This window comes from Somniosus microcephalus, chromosome 34, assembly GCF_052327205.1.
Source record: "Somniosus microcephalus isolate GS21.2 chromosome 34, FLI_Smic_1.0, whole genome shotgun sequence".
Classification (NCBI taxonomy): domain Eukaryota; kingdom Metazoa; phylum Chordata; class Chondrichthyes; order Squaliformes; family Somniosidae; genus Somniosus; species Somniosus microcephalus.
Genome location: NC_141020.1, coordinates 17,727,191 through 17,745,214, shown reverse-complemented (window position 1 = coordinate 17,745,214; position 18,024 = coordinate 17,727,191). Strand labels below are relative to the sequence as shown.

Sequence of the window (18,024 nt, the reverse complement as noted above, 5' to 3'; positions counted from 1 at the left end):
AGAGTTCGCTATATGTTCTGTGTGAGAGTTCGCTATATGTTCTGTGTGAGTTCGCTATATGTTCTGTGTGAGAGTTCGCTATATGTTCTGTGTGAGAGTTCGCTATATGTTCTGTGTGAGAGTTCGCTATATGTTCTGTGAGTTCGCTATATGTTCTGTGTGAGAGTTCGCTATATGTTCTGTGTGAGAGTTCGCTATATGTTCTGTGTGAGTTCGCTATATGTTCTGTGTGAGAGTTCGCTATATGTTCTGTGTGAGAGTTCGCTATATGTTCTGTGTGAGTTCGCTATATGTTCTGTGTGAGAGTTCGCTATATGTTCTGTGTGAGTTCACTATATGTTCTGTGTGAGAGTTCGCTATATGTTCTGTGTGAGAGTTCGCTATATGTTCTGTGTGAGAGTTCGCTATATGTTCTGTGTGAGAGTTCGCTATATGTTCTGTGTGAGAGTTCGCTATATGTTCTGTGTGAGAGTTCACTATATGTTCTGAGTGAGAGTTCGCTATATGTTCTGTGTGAGAGTTCGCTATATGTTCTGTGTGAGAGTTCGCTATATGTTCTGTGTGAGAGTTCACTATATGTTCTGAGTGAGAGTTCGCTATATGTTCCGTGTGAGAGTTCGCTATATGTTCTGTGTGAGAGTTCGCTATATGTTTTGTGTGAGAGTTCGCTATATGTTCTGTGTGAGAGTTCGCTATATGTTCTGTGTGAGAGTTCGCTATATGTTCTGTGTGAGAGTTCGCTATATGTTCTGTGTGAGAGTTCTGGAGCACTTGATCAGGGTGTAAGATTTGGATCACAGGTCACACACAAATTATCCAAAGGGTCTTGGGAGATGTAAGGCTTTTTATTAGAGAGCCACAGTTTAAGCATAACTCAGATACTACTACATGCGATTGAAATAAATACAGTAGACATACAACCCGTGACAGATGAGGGCTAAAAGTAGCGCCCGGAAAAAGTTAGCGCCCCGCGCCCGAAATTCAATAGTAGCGCCCCAAGCAGGAGGCGGGGCTACTGGAAGCACTGCCTCTCCCTCTTGGGGCGCTCCCATTGAAAATGGCGGTGCTACGTGCAACAGCGCCACATGCGTCACCACGTAGCGCCGCGGTACTGCAGGCCCCCCTCCCCTGATTAAAGGGGAGGGTCCTAGCGCAGCGCACACCGGGGCCCTGCTGGACCACCGGGGAGCGGGGTGCTGGCAAAAGAGCCCGGCACTGAAGAGGAGCGCTGGGCTGCCCAATCGCAGCCGGCACCCCGCAGGAGGAGGCCAGAGGGGGCAGGTGATGGCAGGCAGATCCAAAAAAAATGGCCGCCCGGCACCTGCCCTTTAATTATCATTGCCCCGGCCGCAAAAACGCCCCCCTGACCCTGTCGGACTCAGGTCAGGGGGCATGAGCCAAGTTTGCGGACAGAGCGCCGCGCACGGCGATGACGTCATCACCGGAGGTGGGGCGGTACCGGCTACCACGCCGCTAACCTCCCACTGGATTTCGCGGGAGGCGTCAGCGGCGCCGCGCCCGGCCGCTAGTTGCTTTGCATCCCGTTAACACCCCCTTGGGGTGCTAACAGGAGGCACAAAGCAACCGAATTTCCCCCCCCCTGATGGTTTCTACTGAATCTGTACTGATTACTGCCACTGGGAATCTGGGAGAGTAGGGTGGGTGTCTCCCGGACCACCGGGGTGCGCGCGGGGAGTGACTGAGTTGAGTTTGCGATAGTCAATAGTCATCCGAGAGTCATCCGGTTTTCTAACCGGCCAGACTAGGGAGCTGGTCATGAACGTGCCTTTGCGAACAACACCCTGCTTTAGCTCCAAGGGGACATAAATGCCCAGCGCATTACAGACAAGCGGTTGGAGGCCGTTCAAAAAGGTAGCTTGTTTATCCTACAACTCCTTGCTGCGTCCCTTATCAGGCCTAGCTATGCCCACTCGAAGGCCTGTTTTTGTGTTCTGACCTTGTAATTCAGCTCTCTGTACAGCTATTTTTCTGACATGACTGGAATCTTTCTGTGCCATCAACTTAGGCAAACTGCTGATCTAGGGAACCCATAAAAGACTATTATTTCATTCTATCCACGATTTCTTACATCTCCCCACCGTGAGAAGCAAATATCCTTATTGACTTCTCACAATCGGCTCTTGACTAATCTAGCTAGTTCTTATTGCTCTCTCAACTTGGGCGTTAGTTAGTAGGGAATCGCCCCGTCTACATTCTACATAGTGAACGTGCTGTTCCCTACCTGCACTATGGGATAAACTCACTGACTGAACTCACTGGGTCAAAATCCTGGAACTCCCTCCCTCCCAGCACTGTGGGAGTAGCTTCACCACACGGACTGCAGCGGTTCAAGAAGGCGGCTCACCACCGCCTTCTCGAGGGCGACTAGGGATGGGCAATAAATGCTGGGCCTTGCCAGCGACGCCCACATCTCGTGAATGAATAATTTTTTTTCTTCTCCACGCTACTGGGCGGAGGGGGTATCGGCGTTTGAAGGGAGCGGGGTTGGAGCTGGGACCACGGCACTGTGGCACCGACCTTCCCGACTCTCTCACCCATCAAGTGGAGCCTGTTGGTGAGAGCAGAGGGTGCACGCGTACCTTAGCTGTGGTACCTATGTCCTGTCAGGTTCATGGAAACATAGAAACATAGAAGATAGGAGCAGGAGTAGGCCATTCGGCCCCTTGAGCCTGCTCCGCCATTCAATGAGATCATGGCTGATCATCCAAACTCAGTACCCTGTCCCTGCTTTCTCCCCATATCCCTTGATCCCTTTAGCCTTAAGAAATATATCTAACTCCTTCTTGAATATATTTAATGAATTGGCCTCCACTGCCTTCTGTGGTAGAGAATTCCACAGGTTCACCACTCTCTGGGTGAAGAAATTCCTCCTCATCTCTGTCCTAAATGGCTTACCCCTTATCCTTAGACTGTGACCCCTGGTTCTGGACTCCCCCGCCATCGGGGACATCCTTCCTGCATCTAGTCTGTCTAGTCCTGTTAGAATTTTATAAGTTTCAATGAGATCCCCTCTCATTCTTCTAAACTCCAGCGAGTATAAGCCTAATCGATCCAATCTCTCCTCATACGTCATTCCTGCCATCCCAGGTATCAGTCTGGTGAATCTTCGCTGCACTCCCCCCATGGCAAGAACATCCTTCAAATAGTCTGAGTCACACCCTGCGCCTGTGTCTGCCCAGGTGTCTGAGTCATTCAGCAACTAGGTCGAGACCTTCCCCTTGTTTCTCACGCACGCTCCCACACACCGGTGCCTCAGCTCCCAGCCTCATGTTGCTCCAAACATGACTCACTGTTTAATGACTCATTCCCCAGTTGGCACGACGGCTTTAATGACTCCCAAATCTGAATCATCTGTGATTCCCTGGCAGGATCTCAATGGCGACCAGGCCTGGCAACCATGATCGGTTTCATAGAAACATAGAAATATAGAAGGTAGGAGCAGGAGTAGGCCATTCGGCCCCTCGAGCCTGCTCCGCCATTCAATGCGATCATGGCTGATCATGCAAATTCAGTACCCGGTCCCTGCTTTCTCCCCATACCCCTTGATCCTTTTAGCCTTAAGTTTTTTTTTTCTTTCCCACCCCCCCTCCCCACCACCACCCCCGCGGGGCCGCAGCCACACAGGCACCGAGTGACTCCCCGGTAATAATGTTTCCCACTGACTCTCACAATTTGGGAGCCTGATACGAGGATCGGCATTTGCCGAGAAACTTTAGCACAGACCAGCCCCCCCTCCGTCCCCTCTGCCCCCATGATACTGCCTCTAGTGTGGGTCACTCGCCCTTCCACTCTGCTCCTGGGGCTAAGGCTGGGTTGTAGCCTCTGTATACTGCAGGTGGAAATTCTTATCAGTGCGGGAGTTCCTGCAATGATTCCTGTACGAGATGGATTCCTGGGGTGAGAGGGTTGGCCTATGTGGAGAGGTTGAGTAGAATGGGCCTATACTGTCTGGAGGTGATCTCACCGAAACATATAAAATTCTTACAGGGCTTGACAGGGTAGATGTTGAGAGGCTGTTTCCCCTGGCTGGGGAGTCTAGAACCAGGGGGCACAGTCTCAGGATAAGGGGTCAGCCACTTAGGACTGAGCTGAGGAGAAATCTCTTCACTCAGAAGGTTGAGAATCTTTGGAATTCTCTACCCCAGAGGGCTGTGGAGGCTCAGTCATTGAGTATATTCAAAACAGAGATCGATAGATTTTTTGACACTAAGAGAATCAAGGGATATGGGGATAGGGTGGGAAAGTGGAGATGAGGTAGAAGATCAGCCATGATCTTACTGAACGGCGGAGCAGGCTCGAGGGGCCAAATGGCCGACTCCTGCTCCTATTTCTTATGTTCCTATTTTCCAACTTACAGTAACCCAGCACAGAACCTGGAACATTCTAGGTCAGTGCCCCCTGGACGGTGCTTTTAGATGCTTAAGCTGTCAACCGTGGCTCATTGCGTCGCCTCTGAGTCAGATGGTTATGGCTTCAAATCCCACCCCAGAGACTGAGGGAGCGCTGCACTGTCTTGCAGATGAGACGTTAAACCCAGGCCCCGTCGGCCCTCTTGGTGGACGTAAAAGATCCCATAGCCACTATTGGAAGAAGAGCAGGGGAGTTCTCCCCAGTGTCCTGGCCAAAAGTGATCCCTGAAGCAACACCTAAAACAGATTATCTGGTCGTTACCTCATTGCTGTTTGTGGGATCTTGCTGTGGACACAATTGGCTGCCACGTTTCCTACATTACAACAGTGACTACACTTCAGAAAAGTACTTTATTGGCTGTAAAGCGCTTTGGGATGTCTTGAGATTGTGAAAGGTACAATATAAATGCAAGTTCGTTCGTTCTTTTCTTTCTTCCCCCTTTACATAGGATTACATAGGATATACGGCATAGAAACAGGCCATTCGGCCCAACCAGTCCATGCCGGTGTTTATGCTCCACACGAGCCTCCTCCTGTCTTCCCTCGTCTAAATCTATCAGCATAACGCTCTATCCCCTTTTCCCTCCTTTCTTTCTAACTTCTTTATTTCTTTCTTTCTTCACCCTGATTACAAACCAATATCCAGCGACGAGTGATAACAGAGACTTTAATCTCACTGGGGGAAAAATTCAGTTGTTTGCGCCGCCCGTTAGCGCCTTAAGAGGGTGCTAATGAGGCGCAAAGCAACTAGCGCCCGGGCGCGGCGATGTTTGCGCCGCTCGCGAAATTAACTAGACATTTTGCGGCGGCGCTAAACACTACCGCCACGATCTCCTGCGCCGGCAGATTGTGACGTCAGTCGAGTGCGCAACGCCCCATTAGCGCCCTGGACCGTACATTGAGTGGCGCCCCCTGCCTTACCGCCTGCCGCTAGCAACGACAGGTTGAGGGGAGCGTTATGCTGTCAGAAAGGGACTGGGGGAGCGCTATTTAAAGGCGACCGCTTCCTGCCTTTTTTTGTCGGTGACATTTTTGCACCACGCATTCTGAGAGAGAGAGAGAGAGACTTCTGGAGAGATTCAACGCTGTGTGAAGGAGTTTTGAGTACTGAGCAGCACTTTGCAGGTTTATTTTGATTTGTCCTTCCTTGCTTCGCCAGCGCTCTGAGGTAGCGCCTCGCTCCTCGGCCTTTGCACCTTAAGACAGGTGTGAAGCGCCTGATTTAGCGCTCCAATCAGTTCCAGGGGCGATAAAAGCCAAGTTTGCTGTCGGAGGCGATAATTAGCACCAGGCGCTAAACTTTGCGTACGGCCGATAATGACACCCCAAACAGGGCGATACTGAATTTTCCCCCCATTATTTGACCCCCTGACTCCCCTCCGCAAAAGGCCAATCTTCCCAGCCTGACCCAAGTCATTAACCACTTGTTCTGTTCCTCTCTACAGCTCTATGATTTGCTTCCAAAAGTTTTGGATTGCCTCCCGGGCCCTCACAACAGGCTTTTCGAAAATGCAGCTAGAATAAAAAATTTCCTGAGAGAGATGATCCAAGCTCACAAAGACACGCACACCAAAGACAGGCCCCAGGATTTCATCGACAGTTTCCTCATCAGAATGGAGGAGGTTGGTAAATGTGGCCTTTTGTGAACAATCTCTGTCAGCGATTGTCGTTAACGGAATCTCTGGGCTTTGAACTGTCGCACGGGCCTCCCAATTTGTTCACTAAACTCTGACTCAATTGAAGCAGTTAAACGAAGGGAGCCATTGTTGGCTAAATCGAGGCATGGAGGAATATTGGTTTGAGGTAGAAGAGGAGCAATGGTTCAATCGGTCTCCGAGCTGTGAGGGCAATTTTAACTCAGTCCATCTGTTGGGAATCTGATGGGACCGGCTGCGACACTTGTTTTACACCCCGCCTGATTTTACTGTATTGAAATATTGGGGTGGGGGGGGGAATGGCGGTGGGCGGGGTGGGGTCGTAAATAGGTATTCCACCCGATGCAGTCACTACGTAGCAACCAGGTCTGGGAAGTCCTGGGTGGAGTTGCCCGCCTCTACTCTAGGGGCACGATGGTCAATGACAGCATCCCTCCAGCCTCTGGGCAAAGATCAGCTGATCCTGCTCTGCATATGGATCTCGCGGTGGGCCGGGATTGGGGGGTTCAGCTGTGAGGCCCACCCTGTGAGGACCGTCAGTCAGGCAGACCCTGCTAGTTAGGTTAAGCCAGTGGCTCAGCGGGCAGCACTCTCGTCTCTGAGTCAGAAGGTTGTGGGTTCCTAGTCCTGCTCCAGAGACTCGAGCACACAAATCTAGGCTGACGCTCCCAGTGCAGTGCTGAGGGAGTGCTGCAGTGTCTAGAGGTGCCGTCTATCGGATGAGGTGAAACCAAGTCTGCTCTCCCAAGTGGACGTAAAAGATCCCACAGCGCTATTTTTGATTTTCTTCTTTTGTTCGCACATTCTTGCACCTCTTAACTGCCCTCTGGAAGTGGCCGAGCGAGCCACTCAAACCGCCAACAACGGACTGCAACGGTTCAAGAAGGCAGCCCACCATCGCCTGCTCCAGGGCAGCTAGAGATGGCCAATAAATGTCTGCCTTGCCAGCGACGCCCACATCCCAAGAATGAGTTTTTTTTTAAAAAGGCCGACGTAAAACATCCCATGGCACTATTCGAAGTAGAGCATGAACGTTCTCCTGTTGTGGTGACCAATATTTATCCACAGCCCCAATAAGAAAAAAGATTAACCGGTCATCTATCTTAGTTGCTGTTTGTGGGATCTTGCTGTGCACAAAGTGGCTGCCTACATTACAACGCTGCACTTCAAAACGACTTCATTAGCCGTGGAGCACTTTGGGACGTCCTGAGGTCGCTATATAAATGCGTGTTCTTTCCGAATGATGTTATTACAGAAAACTATTTATTGGTGTCGCCATGGATACGGACAGCATTAGCTCAGTGGGCAGCATATGCAGAGCAGGATCAGCTGATCTTTGCCCAGAGGCTGGAGGGACGCTGTCATTGGCCATCGTGCCCCTAAGGCAGAGGCGGGCAACTCCACCCAGGACTTCCCAGACCTGGTTGCTACGTAGTGACTGCTATTTGAAAAATGGATCCCGCGGTGGGCCGGGATTGGGGTTCAGCTGCGAGGCCCATCCTGTGAGGACCGTCAGTCAGGCAGATCACGTCAACGGTGTAACAACGCGAAGCCGCTATTTGTTTGTCTTTCCTCACAGGAGAAAGACGACCCCAGTTCTGAATTCAACGATGAGAACCTTCTGCTGTCCACCTTCAACATATTTCTTGCCGGGACTGACACCACCAGCTCGACCATGAGATGGGGGCTCCTGCTATTCCTGAAGTATCCAGAGGTCCAGGGTGGGTATGAGTGAGAACAAAGCCATTTTGTACTCTTTACCTGCGCTCCTTGCACATTCCAGGTGCGCCCTGTGCTCATGGCAGTATATGTGTCAGTGTGTTGCAGGTCAAGTCCCACACACCACGCAGTAATGGCCTCTGCCCCGCTCAATAGTTAGTTATGATACGGTTTTGTCCACTTAGAATCATAGAATGGTTACAGCACAGAAGGAGGCCGTTCAGCCCGTCGAGCCCGTGCCAGCTCTCTGCAGGAGCACTTCAGCGAGGCCCACTCCCCCGCCCTTTCCCCGTAGCCCTGCAAATTGTTTCCTTCAGGTACTTATCCAACTCCCTTTTGAAAGCCACGATTGAATCTGCCTCCACCACCCTTTCAGGCAGTGCATTCCAGATCCTCACCACTCGCTGCGTAAAAAAGTTTCCCTTCATGTCGCCTTTGGTTCTTCTGCCAATCTGTGTCCTCTGGTTCTCGACCCTTCCGCCAATGGGAACAGTTTCTCTCTATCTGCTCTGTCTAGACCCCTCATGATTTTGAACGCCTCGATCAAATCTCCTCTCAACCTTCTCTGCTCTAAGGAGAACAACCCCAGCTTCTCCAATCTATCCCCGTAACTGAAGTCCCTCATCCCTGGAACCATTCTTGTAAATCATTTCTGCACCCTCTCTAAGGCCTTCACATCCTTCCTAAAGTGCGGTGCCCAGAATTAGACACAATACTTTCACTGAGGCCGAACCAGTGTTTCATAATTTCCTTGCTTTTGTACTCTCTGCCTCTAGTTATGAAGCCCAGGATCCCGTATGCTTTTTTAACCACTTTCACAACCTGCCCTGCCACCTTCAATGATTTGTGCACACATAGCCCCAGGTCTCTCTGTTGATGCACCCTTTAAGCTTTGTTTCCAAGCAATAAGAAGTACTTTATTTTAAAGGGCCCCCTTTAAAGGAGGTATACGGCAAACATTTCCCCTGTTAGTTAGCTCCGTGGTACCCTGGACAAAATGCCATTGGGTTATGAAAAACAGGGGTTGGATGGGAGTCCGGCCTAATATTTAAATGAGATCCGGGAGTTAAATTGGCCTGGGCCTCACGCCAATGAGCCAGTGCAAGCCAGTTGCTCGCCTCACTGGCTCCAAGCTCACCCCTCGACTCCGGTTAAACTCGGGGCTCATGACCTGAGCGCATAATCTAGTTTAGTGCAGTACTGAGGGAGTGCTGCACTGTCGGAGGTGCCGGCTTTCGGATGGGATGTTAAACTGCAGCCCTGTCCCACCCTGTTCAGGCGAATGTGAAAGATCTCATGTCACTATTCAAGGGAGAGCAGGGAATTCTTTCAGTGTCCTGGCCAACAATTGTCCATCAGCCAACGTGGCCACATAGTGTCAGCTGTGGCTCAGTGGGTCGCACTCTTGTTCTCGTGAATCATGGAGGTTATGAGTTCAAGTCCCACTCCAGAGACTTGAGCTCATAATATAGGCGGACACTGTCAAAATCTCGAATCTCAATGAGACTCTAAAATGATCAACTCCGGTAGATGTTCTTTTAATAAATTTTTACTTGCCGCAAGGAAAGCGTCCCGCTCAGTCAAAGGCTAAGCAGAGACTCTCTGCAGAATTACAGATTAACAGCATATTTATACAGTAAAGTAAACAGGTTATGGTTTCATCATGTGTCTTTCAAGTCAGACAAAGGGACAAAGAGTTCTTCAATCCTTAACTAAGTTTCTACATATTTCTAAAGTCTGGCATAGAGAAAGACTATTGATAATACAATGGGTAGTTATTTATTCTAGACTATTTAATTAAGACTATCTGGTGGCCAAGCCTCTGGCCAGGTGGCTTGCGTAAGGTTCCCTTTACTCATGTAAATGGTCTTTGTTTACAATGCAGCTAAGCAACGGTTTACAGTGTTTAGTCAAGGTTAACATGTTTAAGGAAGGAATAGAGGACATTTCTGCAGAGGCTTCTGGGAGGACCGGGACTCCATTTTGTTTGTCAAAAAGGGGCACATGTAGCCATATTCAGCTTTAAAAGGTACATTTCCACAACACTCCAGTGCAGTACTGAGGGAGTGCTACACTATCAGAGGTGCTGTCTTTCGGATGAGATATTAACCTGTCGGCCCTGTCTTCCCCCTCAGGTGGACATAAAAGATCCTGTGGCTCTATTTGAACAAGAGCAGAGGAGTTCTCCCCGGTGTCCTGGCCAGTATTTATCCCTCTACCAACATCACTAAAACAGATGGTCTGGTCATTATCACATTTGTGGGAGCTTGCTGTGCGCAAATTGTCTGCTGTGTTTCCGAGGCACACTGTGACACAACTGCAGTGGCACTACACCACCAGTATGTGCTCGCTGTGCCAATTGTAAGGATAAGAAAATGTAAATTACAAAGGGGAATTCCTGGAATAGCAGGATGGGTCAGTCAGAACCGCTTTACTTTCTCATCATTTCCTGTCCTTGTTTTGTTGTGTAAGAAACAACAACAGAAAATGCTGGAAATACTCAGCGGGTTAGGCTGCATCTATAGAGAGAGAAACAGAGTTAGCGTTTCAGGTCGATGACCCTTCGTCAGAACTGGAAAAAGTTGGAGATGGAACAGGTTTTTAAGCAAGTGCAGGGGCAGGGAAAGGGGGGAGGGGAGGAAAGAACAAAGGGGAAGGTTTGTGATAGGGTGGAAGGCGGGAGAGATTAAGGGACAAAAGGGATGATGGTGCGAGGCAAAAGGAGATGGTAATGGGACAAGTTAAGAAACAAAAGATGACTCTAGACGAAGTGTAAATGGCAGAATGATCGACAGCTGCCATGTGAGAGAGAAAAGAAAAAATGGGGCAGAGTTTATGGTCTGAAATTGTTGAACTCGATGTTGAGCCCAGAAGGCTGTAAAGTGCCTCATGAGGTGCTGTTCCTCGAGCTTCCGCTGTGTCAGTGTCTGTTCCTGACACGCCCAGTAGTCAAACTATTACACGCCAGCATCACGAAAACCATTTTTTGCTTTTTCACATGAATATGCATTCGTTGGTTCCCATTGGGTCGTGCCCTACAATAAGCGAAAGAATTGGACCCAGTTTAAAAATAAATGACTCTTAACTGAAAAAAATGTCTCTTCTCACATGCGGTTTTTGCTGCTGCCGGCGAGCCTGTCGCGTACTCTCGCCCTGTTCATTCTGAGGTGTCAAACCTCAGTAACTCTCACAACTGTCACAGGGGAAGTGTACAGAAGTTGAGATAACTGCAGAGGGTGCAGCGCTGTTCAGTAATTTAATGTACCAGAACACTGGAACTTGGAAGTGTAGTGAACAGTGAGGCGGAGAGTGATTTATGACTTCAGGAAGACATAGACAGGCTGGTGGAAAGGGCAGATGAAATTTAACGCAGAAAAGTGCAAAGTGATACATTTTGGTAGAAAAAATGAGGAGAGGACATATAAACTAAAGGGTGCAATCCCAAAGCGGGTGCATGAGCAGAGAGACCTGGGGGTATATGTGCACAAATCATTGAAGGTGGCAGGACAGGTTGAGAAAGCAGTTAAAAAGGCTTACGGGATCCTGGGCTTCATAAATAGAGGTATGGAGTACAACAGTGTGGAAAGTATGATGAACCTGTGTAAAGCACTGGCTCGGCCCCAACTGGAGTATTGTGTCCAATTCTGGGCACCGCACGTTAGGAAGGAGGTGAAGGCCTTAGTGAGGGTGCAGAAAAGATTTATGAGAATGATTCCAGGAATGAGGGACTTCAGTTATGTGGATAGCGCAGTGGATGTGGTATACATGGATTTCAGTAAGGCCTTCGATAAAGTCCCGCACAGGAGACTGGTCAAGAAGGTAAGAGCCCATGGAATCCAGGGTGCCTTGGCACATTGGATACAAAACTGGCTTAGTGGCAGAAGGCAGAGGGTGATGGTCGAAGGTTGTTTTTGTGACTGGAAGCCTGTGGCCAGTGGGGTACCATAGGGATCGGTGCTGGGTCCCTTGCTGTTTGTGGTCTACATTAATGACTTGGATATGAGTGTAAAGGGTATGATCAGTAAGTTCGCGGATGATACAAAAATTGGTAGGGTGGTAAATAGCGAGGAGGGTAGCCTCAGTCTGCAGGACGATATAGATGGGTTGGTCAGATGGGCGGAACAGTGGCAAATGGAATTTAACCCGGAAAAGTGCGAGGTGATGCACTTTGGGGGGACTAACAAGGCAAAGGAATACACAATGAATGGAAAGACCCTAGGCAAGACGGAGGGTCAGAGGGATCTGGGTGTGCAAGTACACAGATCCCTGAAGGCGGCGGAACAGGTGGATAAGGTGGTAAAAAAGGCATATGGGATACTTGCCTTCATTAGCCGAGGCATTGAATATAAGAGCAAGGAGGTTATGATGGAGCTGTATAAAACACTGGTTAGGCCACAGCTGGAATACTGTGTGCAGTTCTGGTCGCCACACTACAGGAAGGATGTGATCGCGTTGGAGAGGGTGCAGAGGAGGTTCACCAGGATGTTACCAGGGCTGGAGCGCTTCAGCTATGAAGAGAGACTGGGCAGATTGGGTTTGTTTTCCTTGGAGCAGAGGAGGCTGAGGGGGGACATGATTTAGGTGTACAAAATTATGAGGGGCATAGATAGGATGGATGCTGAGGAGCTTTTTCCCTTAGTAGAGGGGTCAATAACTAGGGGGCATAGATTCAAGGTAAAGGGCGGGAGGTTTAGAGGGGATTTGAGAAAGAACTTTTTCACCCAGAGGGTGGTTGGAGTCTGGAACTCACTGCCTGAAAGGGTTGTGGAGGCATGAAACTCTCACAACATTTAAGAAGCATTTGGATGTGCACTTGAAATGCCATAGCATACAAGGCTACGGGCCAAATGCTGGAATATGGGATTAGATTAGACAGGGCTTGATGGCCGGCGCGGACACGATGGGCCGAAGGGCCTCTATCCGTGCTGTATTACTCTATGACTCTATGACTGGAGAAGCTGGGGTTGTTCTCCTTGGAGCAGGGAAGGTTGAGAGGAGGTTTGACAGAGGTGTTCAAAATCATGAAAGGTCTGCACCCCCCTGCCCCCATCTACAGCCCTCTCATCCTGCACTCCCTGCCTGGTTTATAGCCCCTCAATCCTGCAATTTCTACCCCCACCCGCCCACACCCCCCCCATCTATCTTGTACCCTCCGCAGCCCTTTCCTACGCTGATGAGAACTGTACTTTTTCAGAAAAAATTCAAAGTGAGATTGACGAGGTGATCGGGTCTGACCGTACACCGACTATTGGAGACGGCGAGAAGATGCCTTACACCAACGCAGCCATCCGCGAGGTCCAGCGATACTCCAACATCATCCCGCTAAACCTCCCGCACACCGTGACAACAGACACCGAGTTCAGGGGCTTCATGATTCCAAAGGTAACGCGGCCAATTTACTTGTCTTGGCGCCACATGGTTTCTGCAGCCACTCATATCTGTGGTCTCTCGTTACCGGGAAAATGAATAGGGTTTGGCAAATCTCCTGGGGTCACTTACACAATCGCACGGCCCTTAGCGAAGTGTGACAAACCCGGTGGAATATTCCCAGTGTGATAAATTCAATGCAGTTCCCAGTGTTGTTGTGAGTCAGCCGTGGCTCAGTGGGTACCACCCTCGCCTCTTGGAGTCAGAAGGTTGTGGGTTCAACTCCCACTCCAGAGACTTGAGCACAAAAATCTAGGCTGACACTCACAGTGCTGAGGGAGTGCTGCACTGTCGGAGGTGCCGTCTTTTGGATAAGACATTAAACCGAGGCCCCATCTGCTCTCTCAAGTGGACATAAGAGATCCTAAGGCACTATTTCAAGGAAGAGCAGGAGAGTTCTCCCTGGTGTCCTGAGCAATGTTTATCCCTCAACCAACATCACCAAAACAGATTATCTCATTGCTGTTTGTGGGAGCTTGCTGTGTGCAAATTAGCTGCCACGTTTCCTACATTACAACAGTGACTACACTTCAAAAATACTTCATTGGTTGTAAAATACTTTGGTCTACCCTGAGGTCATGAAAGACGCTATAGAAATGTAAGTCTTTCTTTCTTTAACAGGCCCAAAGCATGAACCTGCCAGGAAGGCATTTGCTAAGTTAACGACATGGTGCTACATTGATCTTAATCTCTGTGTTTTTTTTTAAGGGGATGGTTGTGATCCCTCTCCTCGCCTCTGTTCTGTATGATTCCAGTTGTTGGGACAGTCCGGAATCATTCAACCCGGATCATTTTCTGGATGAAAAGGGACAATTGAAGGAAAATGAAGCCTTCATGCCATTTTCAACAGGTTTGGGCAAAATTCATGTTTTGTGTGTGTGTGTGTGTGATTTTAATTTAAATTGCAAAAGTGAGGTGAAGGTGGCCAAGGCCCATGGTGCAAGGTGGCCCCGAGGTTGGAAAGAGTGAGCAGAGAAGCTGAGGTAACGGAAGGGGCAGTGATTTATTCACACCAAGCTTGGGTTTCCAACAGCCTGTAGACCAAAGTCAGGACTGAGACCCTGGGAAAGAATGAGTTAGAGCTGGAGAATTCAACCATCTGAATGTGTGTTTATTGGTAAAAGGAGTTGATGGGGTAAATAGAGAGAAACTATTTCCTCTGGTGGGGGGAGTCCAGAACAAGGGGGCAGAACCTTAAAATTAGAGCCAGGCCGTTCAGGGGTGATGTCAGGAAGCACTTCTTCACACAAAGGGTGGTAGAAATCTGGAACTCTTCCCCCCCATAAAAAAGCTGTTGAGGCTCGGGGGTCAATTGAAAATTTCAAAACTGGGATTGATAGATTTTTGCTGGGTAAGGGGTATTAAGGGTTACAGAACCAAGACAGGTGGAGGGAGTTAAGATACAGATCAGCCACGATCTCATTGAATGGTGGAACAGGCTCGAGGGGCTGAATGGCCTCCTCCTGTTCCTTTATGTGGGACAGTGTAGGTGGAGTTTAGGAAGAGCCCTTTCTCCGTCTTCTGTAGATTAGTTTTCTACCTCCCTCTTTATTATAATCTAGTAAATCTAGGTTGTGAGGCACAGTCTGAGTCAGGGGTCGAAGCAGAGACCATGGGCCTGGATTTTAACTGCCAGTGGGTTACCGGCGGTGGGGTGACTGTGCTGCTGGGGTTCATTTGCCACCCACCCGTGGCAGAGTGTTTAACTCCCGCCGGCTGACTTCCCGCCTGGCGGGAGGTTGGTGGGAATGGGGCGGGAAAAAAAAAATCGCACGCCAGACACAAGGCGGATGGTTGGATCGGGTACGGTTCCGGGGCGGGGTGGGGGCGCGCTCCAGAGGGCGGTCTCGCGTTCGGCAAGTGAGTCCGGAGAGCAGGGAAGGCCTGACCTTTCCTAGTAGGGCCCGAAGAAGCTCTCCTGCTCCCTAACAAAGGAGAACAACCAAAAAAAAACCCTTCTCTTTAGCGGTGTCTGCTGGGGCTGATCGTCCTCGGTCCCAGGACGGCCTGGATGGAACGTCACTGTGATTTCCCCACACTAGCCTGAGTCAGGTCCCGATGACAGCATCAGGAAGGACCCCCCTCCCCGCCCAGTAAGGGGTTGAAATTGCCCTCACAGTGTTGTTATATAACGAGCTATTTTTTTATTGTTGTTTTTGGAATGTGGGCAATTAGAATTGCCAACTTTCCCCGGATTGCCCTGGATTCTGCGGGAATTGTAGATTAATCTCCTGCGAGCCAAACACCCAGGAGAAAAATCATTAAACAAAAATTATGTATTTTTTTTAACCTTTTCTTTGCACGTTAAACACCACCGCCACGATCTCCTGCGCCCGCAGATCGTGACGTCATGCAAGCGTGCAACACCCTGGTAGTGCCCCGGACCGGATATTGAGTCGCGCCCCCTGCCTTAGCGCCTGCCGCTAGGAACGACAGGTAGAGGGGAACGTTTTCAAGTCGGGAAGGGGCTGGGGGAGCGCTATTTAAAGGCGGGCCGCTTCCTGCTTTTTCTTGTCGGCAAAATTTTCAGGCGAGCAGGTTAAAATTGCAAATACCAGGGTCTGAGAGTTGGGTTAGAATCGCTCTCACTATGTCAACATTTCAGAATAGGTTAGATAAATGGTTGAAGGAAAGCAGCACATGGGAACACGGTGGGCACATGAGATCAGGACTAATGCTCCTGTGGAGGACCGACACAGAAAGGCTGGGCCGAATGACCTGTCGCCATTTTGTAATTTTTCCGTCATTCTCCTCAAAAGGCTTTTTGATGAACTCACATTACTCTGGCTCCCTGCCTAGCAATGAGACAGTATAAGCCCCACCTTGTGTTGTCAACACTCCTGGACTGGCCTGGAGTCTCCAGGAATTGAAGATTAATCTCCAGCACACTACCGCCAGCAACACCCGCGAGAGAAAAATCACAGGGGCATTAAAAAAATATATTGTGTTCTTCAATTTTTTTGAACATTTCTGCTTATCAGTTATAAAAATATTGGAGGTGGGGAGAAAGGCTGTCTGACGGAGGGTCATGAATCGTCCAATTGGGTAATGAAGAGTCTAATTGCATTCCAGTGGCCGTGGGAAGGCGGGGCGTCGCAATGATAGAAACATAGGAGATAGGAGCAGGAGTCGGCCATTCGGCCCCTCGAGCCTGCTCCGCCATTCAATGAGATCATGGCTGATCATCCAAATTCAGTACCCTGTCCCTGCCTTCTCCCCATATCCCTTGATCCCTTTAGCCTTAAGAAATATATCTAACTCCTTCTTGAATATATTTAATGAATTGGCCTCCACTGCCTTCTGTGGTAGAGAATTCCACAGGTTCACCACTCTCTGGGTGAAGAAATTCCTCCTCATCTCTGTCCTAAATGGCTTGCCCCTTATCCTTAGACTGTGACCCCTGGTTCTGGACTCCCCCGACCATCGGGAACATCCTTCCTGCATCTAGTCTATCTAGTCCTGTTAGAATTTTATAAGTTTCAATGATGGACATGTTGGGCAACCAATGGCGGGAGCGTGGGGGCGGGGCGGTTGGTGCCGGGAGGTCATGTGATTGAAAGCTCCAGGAATACCACCACCCAGAATTGGCGACCCCACGCCCTGCGAAAGGCCCATTCAAAGGCCAGGCTCTGGTGACTCCCCCATTACACAGTCGTACCGAGGTCAGTTCCTTACTGATTATTATCTAAATGGCAATAGATTGGGAGAAGGGGAGTGCAACGAGACCTGGGTGTCCTTGTGCACCAGTCGCTGAAGGTAAGCATGCAGGTGCAGCAGGCGGTTAAGAAGGCAAATAGTATGTTGGCCTTCATAGTGAGAGGATTCGAATACAGGAACAAGGATGTCTTGCTGCAGTTGTACAGGGCCTTGGTGAGACCACATCTTGAGTATTGTGTGCAGTTTTGGTCGTCTTATCTGCCATGGAAGGAGCTCAGCGAAGATTCACCAGACTGATACCTGGGATGGCAGGAATGACGTACAAGGACAGATTGGGTCGATTGGGCTTACACTCGCTGGAGTTTAGAAGAATGAGAGGTGATCTCATTGAAACTTATAAAATTCTGACAGGACTGGACAGACTATTTGCAGGAAGGATGTTCCCGATGGCGGGGGAGTCCAGAACCAGGGGTCACAGTCTAAGGATAAGGGGTAAGACATTTAGGACTGCGATGAGGAGGAATTTCTTCACCCAGAGAGTGGTGAACCTGTGGAATTCTCTACCACAGAAGGCAGTAGAGGCCAACTCATTAAATATATTCAAGAAGGAGTTGGATATATTTCTTAAGGCTAAAGGGATCAAGGGATATGGGGAGAAAGCAGGGACAGGGTACTGAGTTTGGATGATCAGCCATGATCTCATTGAATGGCGGAGCAGGCTCGAGGGGCCGAATGGCCTACTCCTGCTCCTATCTTCTATGTTTCTATGTTACGCCCACCTGGATTACATAAGAACATAAGAACATAAGAAATAGGAGCAGGAGTAGGCCAATCGGTCCCTCGAGCCTGCTCCGCCATTTAATAAGATCATGGCTGATCTGATCCTAACCACCAATCTACTATCACAGAACCATCTCCTGAATCTAACAGAATTAGACACATGAAATAGTAGCAGGATCAGGCTACATGGCCCCTGGGCCCGCTCTGCTACCCACAGGGCCATGACCGATCTGAACCTAGACTCATGTCCAAATTCCTGCCCGCTCCCCGTAACCCTTAATTCCCTTTACTTCTAGGAAACTGTCTATTTCTGTTTTAAATTTATGTAATGATGTAGCTTCTACAGCTTTTTGGGG

The 18,024-nt window shown here is 49.4% G+C and overlaps 1 protein-coding gene across 4 annotated transcripts in view; it reads left to right on the top strand.

The window, feature by feature from the left end:
- Positions 1-18,024, top strand: part of LOC147096839 (cytochrome P450 2F3-like) — an 87,408-nt gene that overhangs the window by 63,656 nt on the left and 5,728 nt on the right. For all 4 annotated transcript variants that reach the window (XR_015074558.1, XR_015074557.1, XM_085973516.1 and 1 more), the window contains exons 5-8: positions 5,876-6,052; positions 7,665-7,806; positions 12,999-13,186; positions 13,940-14,081. Coding sequence is in view for 2 of the 4 variants with exons in the window: in XM_085973516.1 (XP_085829642.1) it covers positions 5,876-6,052; positions 7,665-7,806; positions 12,999-13,186; positions 13,940-14,081 (649 nt within the window). In the remaining 2 variants the exon portion in view is untranslated. The remainder of the gene's footprint in view (positions 1-5,875; positions 6,053-7,664; positions 7,807-12,998; positions 13,187-13,939; positions 14,082-18,024) is intronic.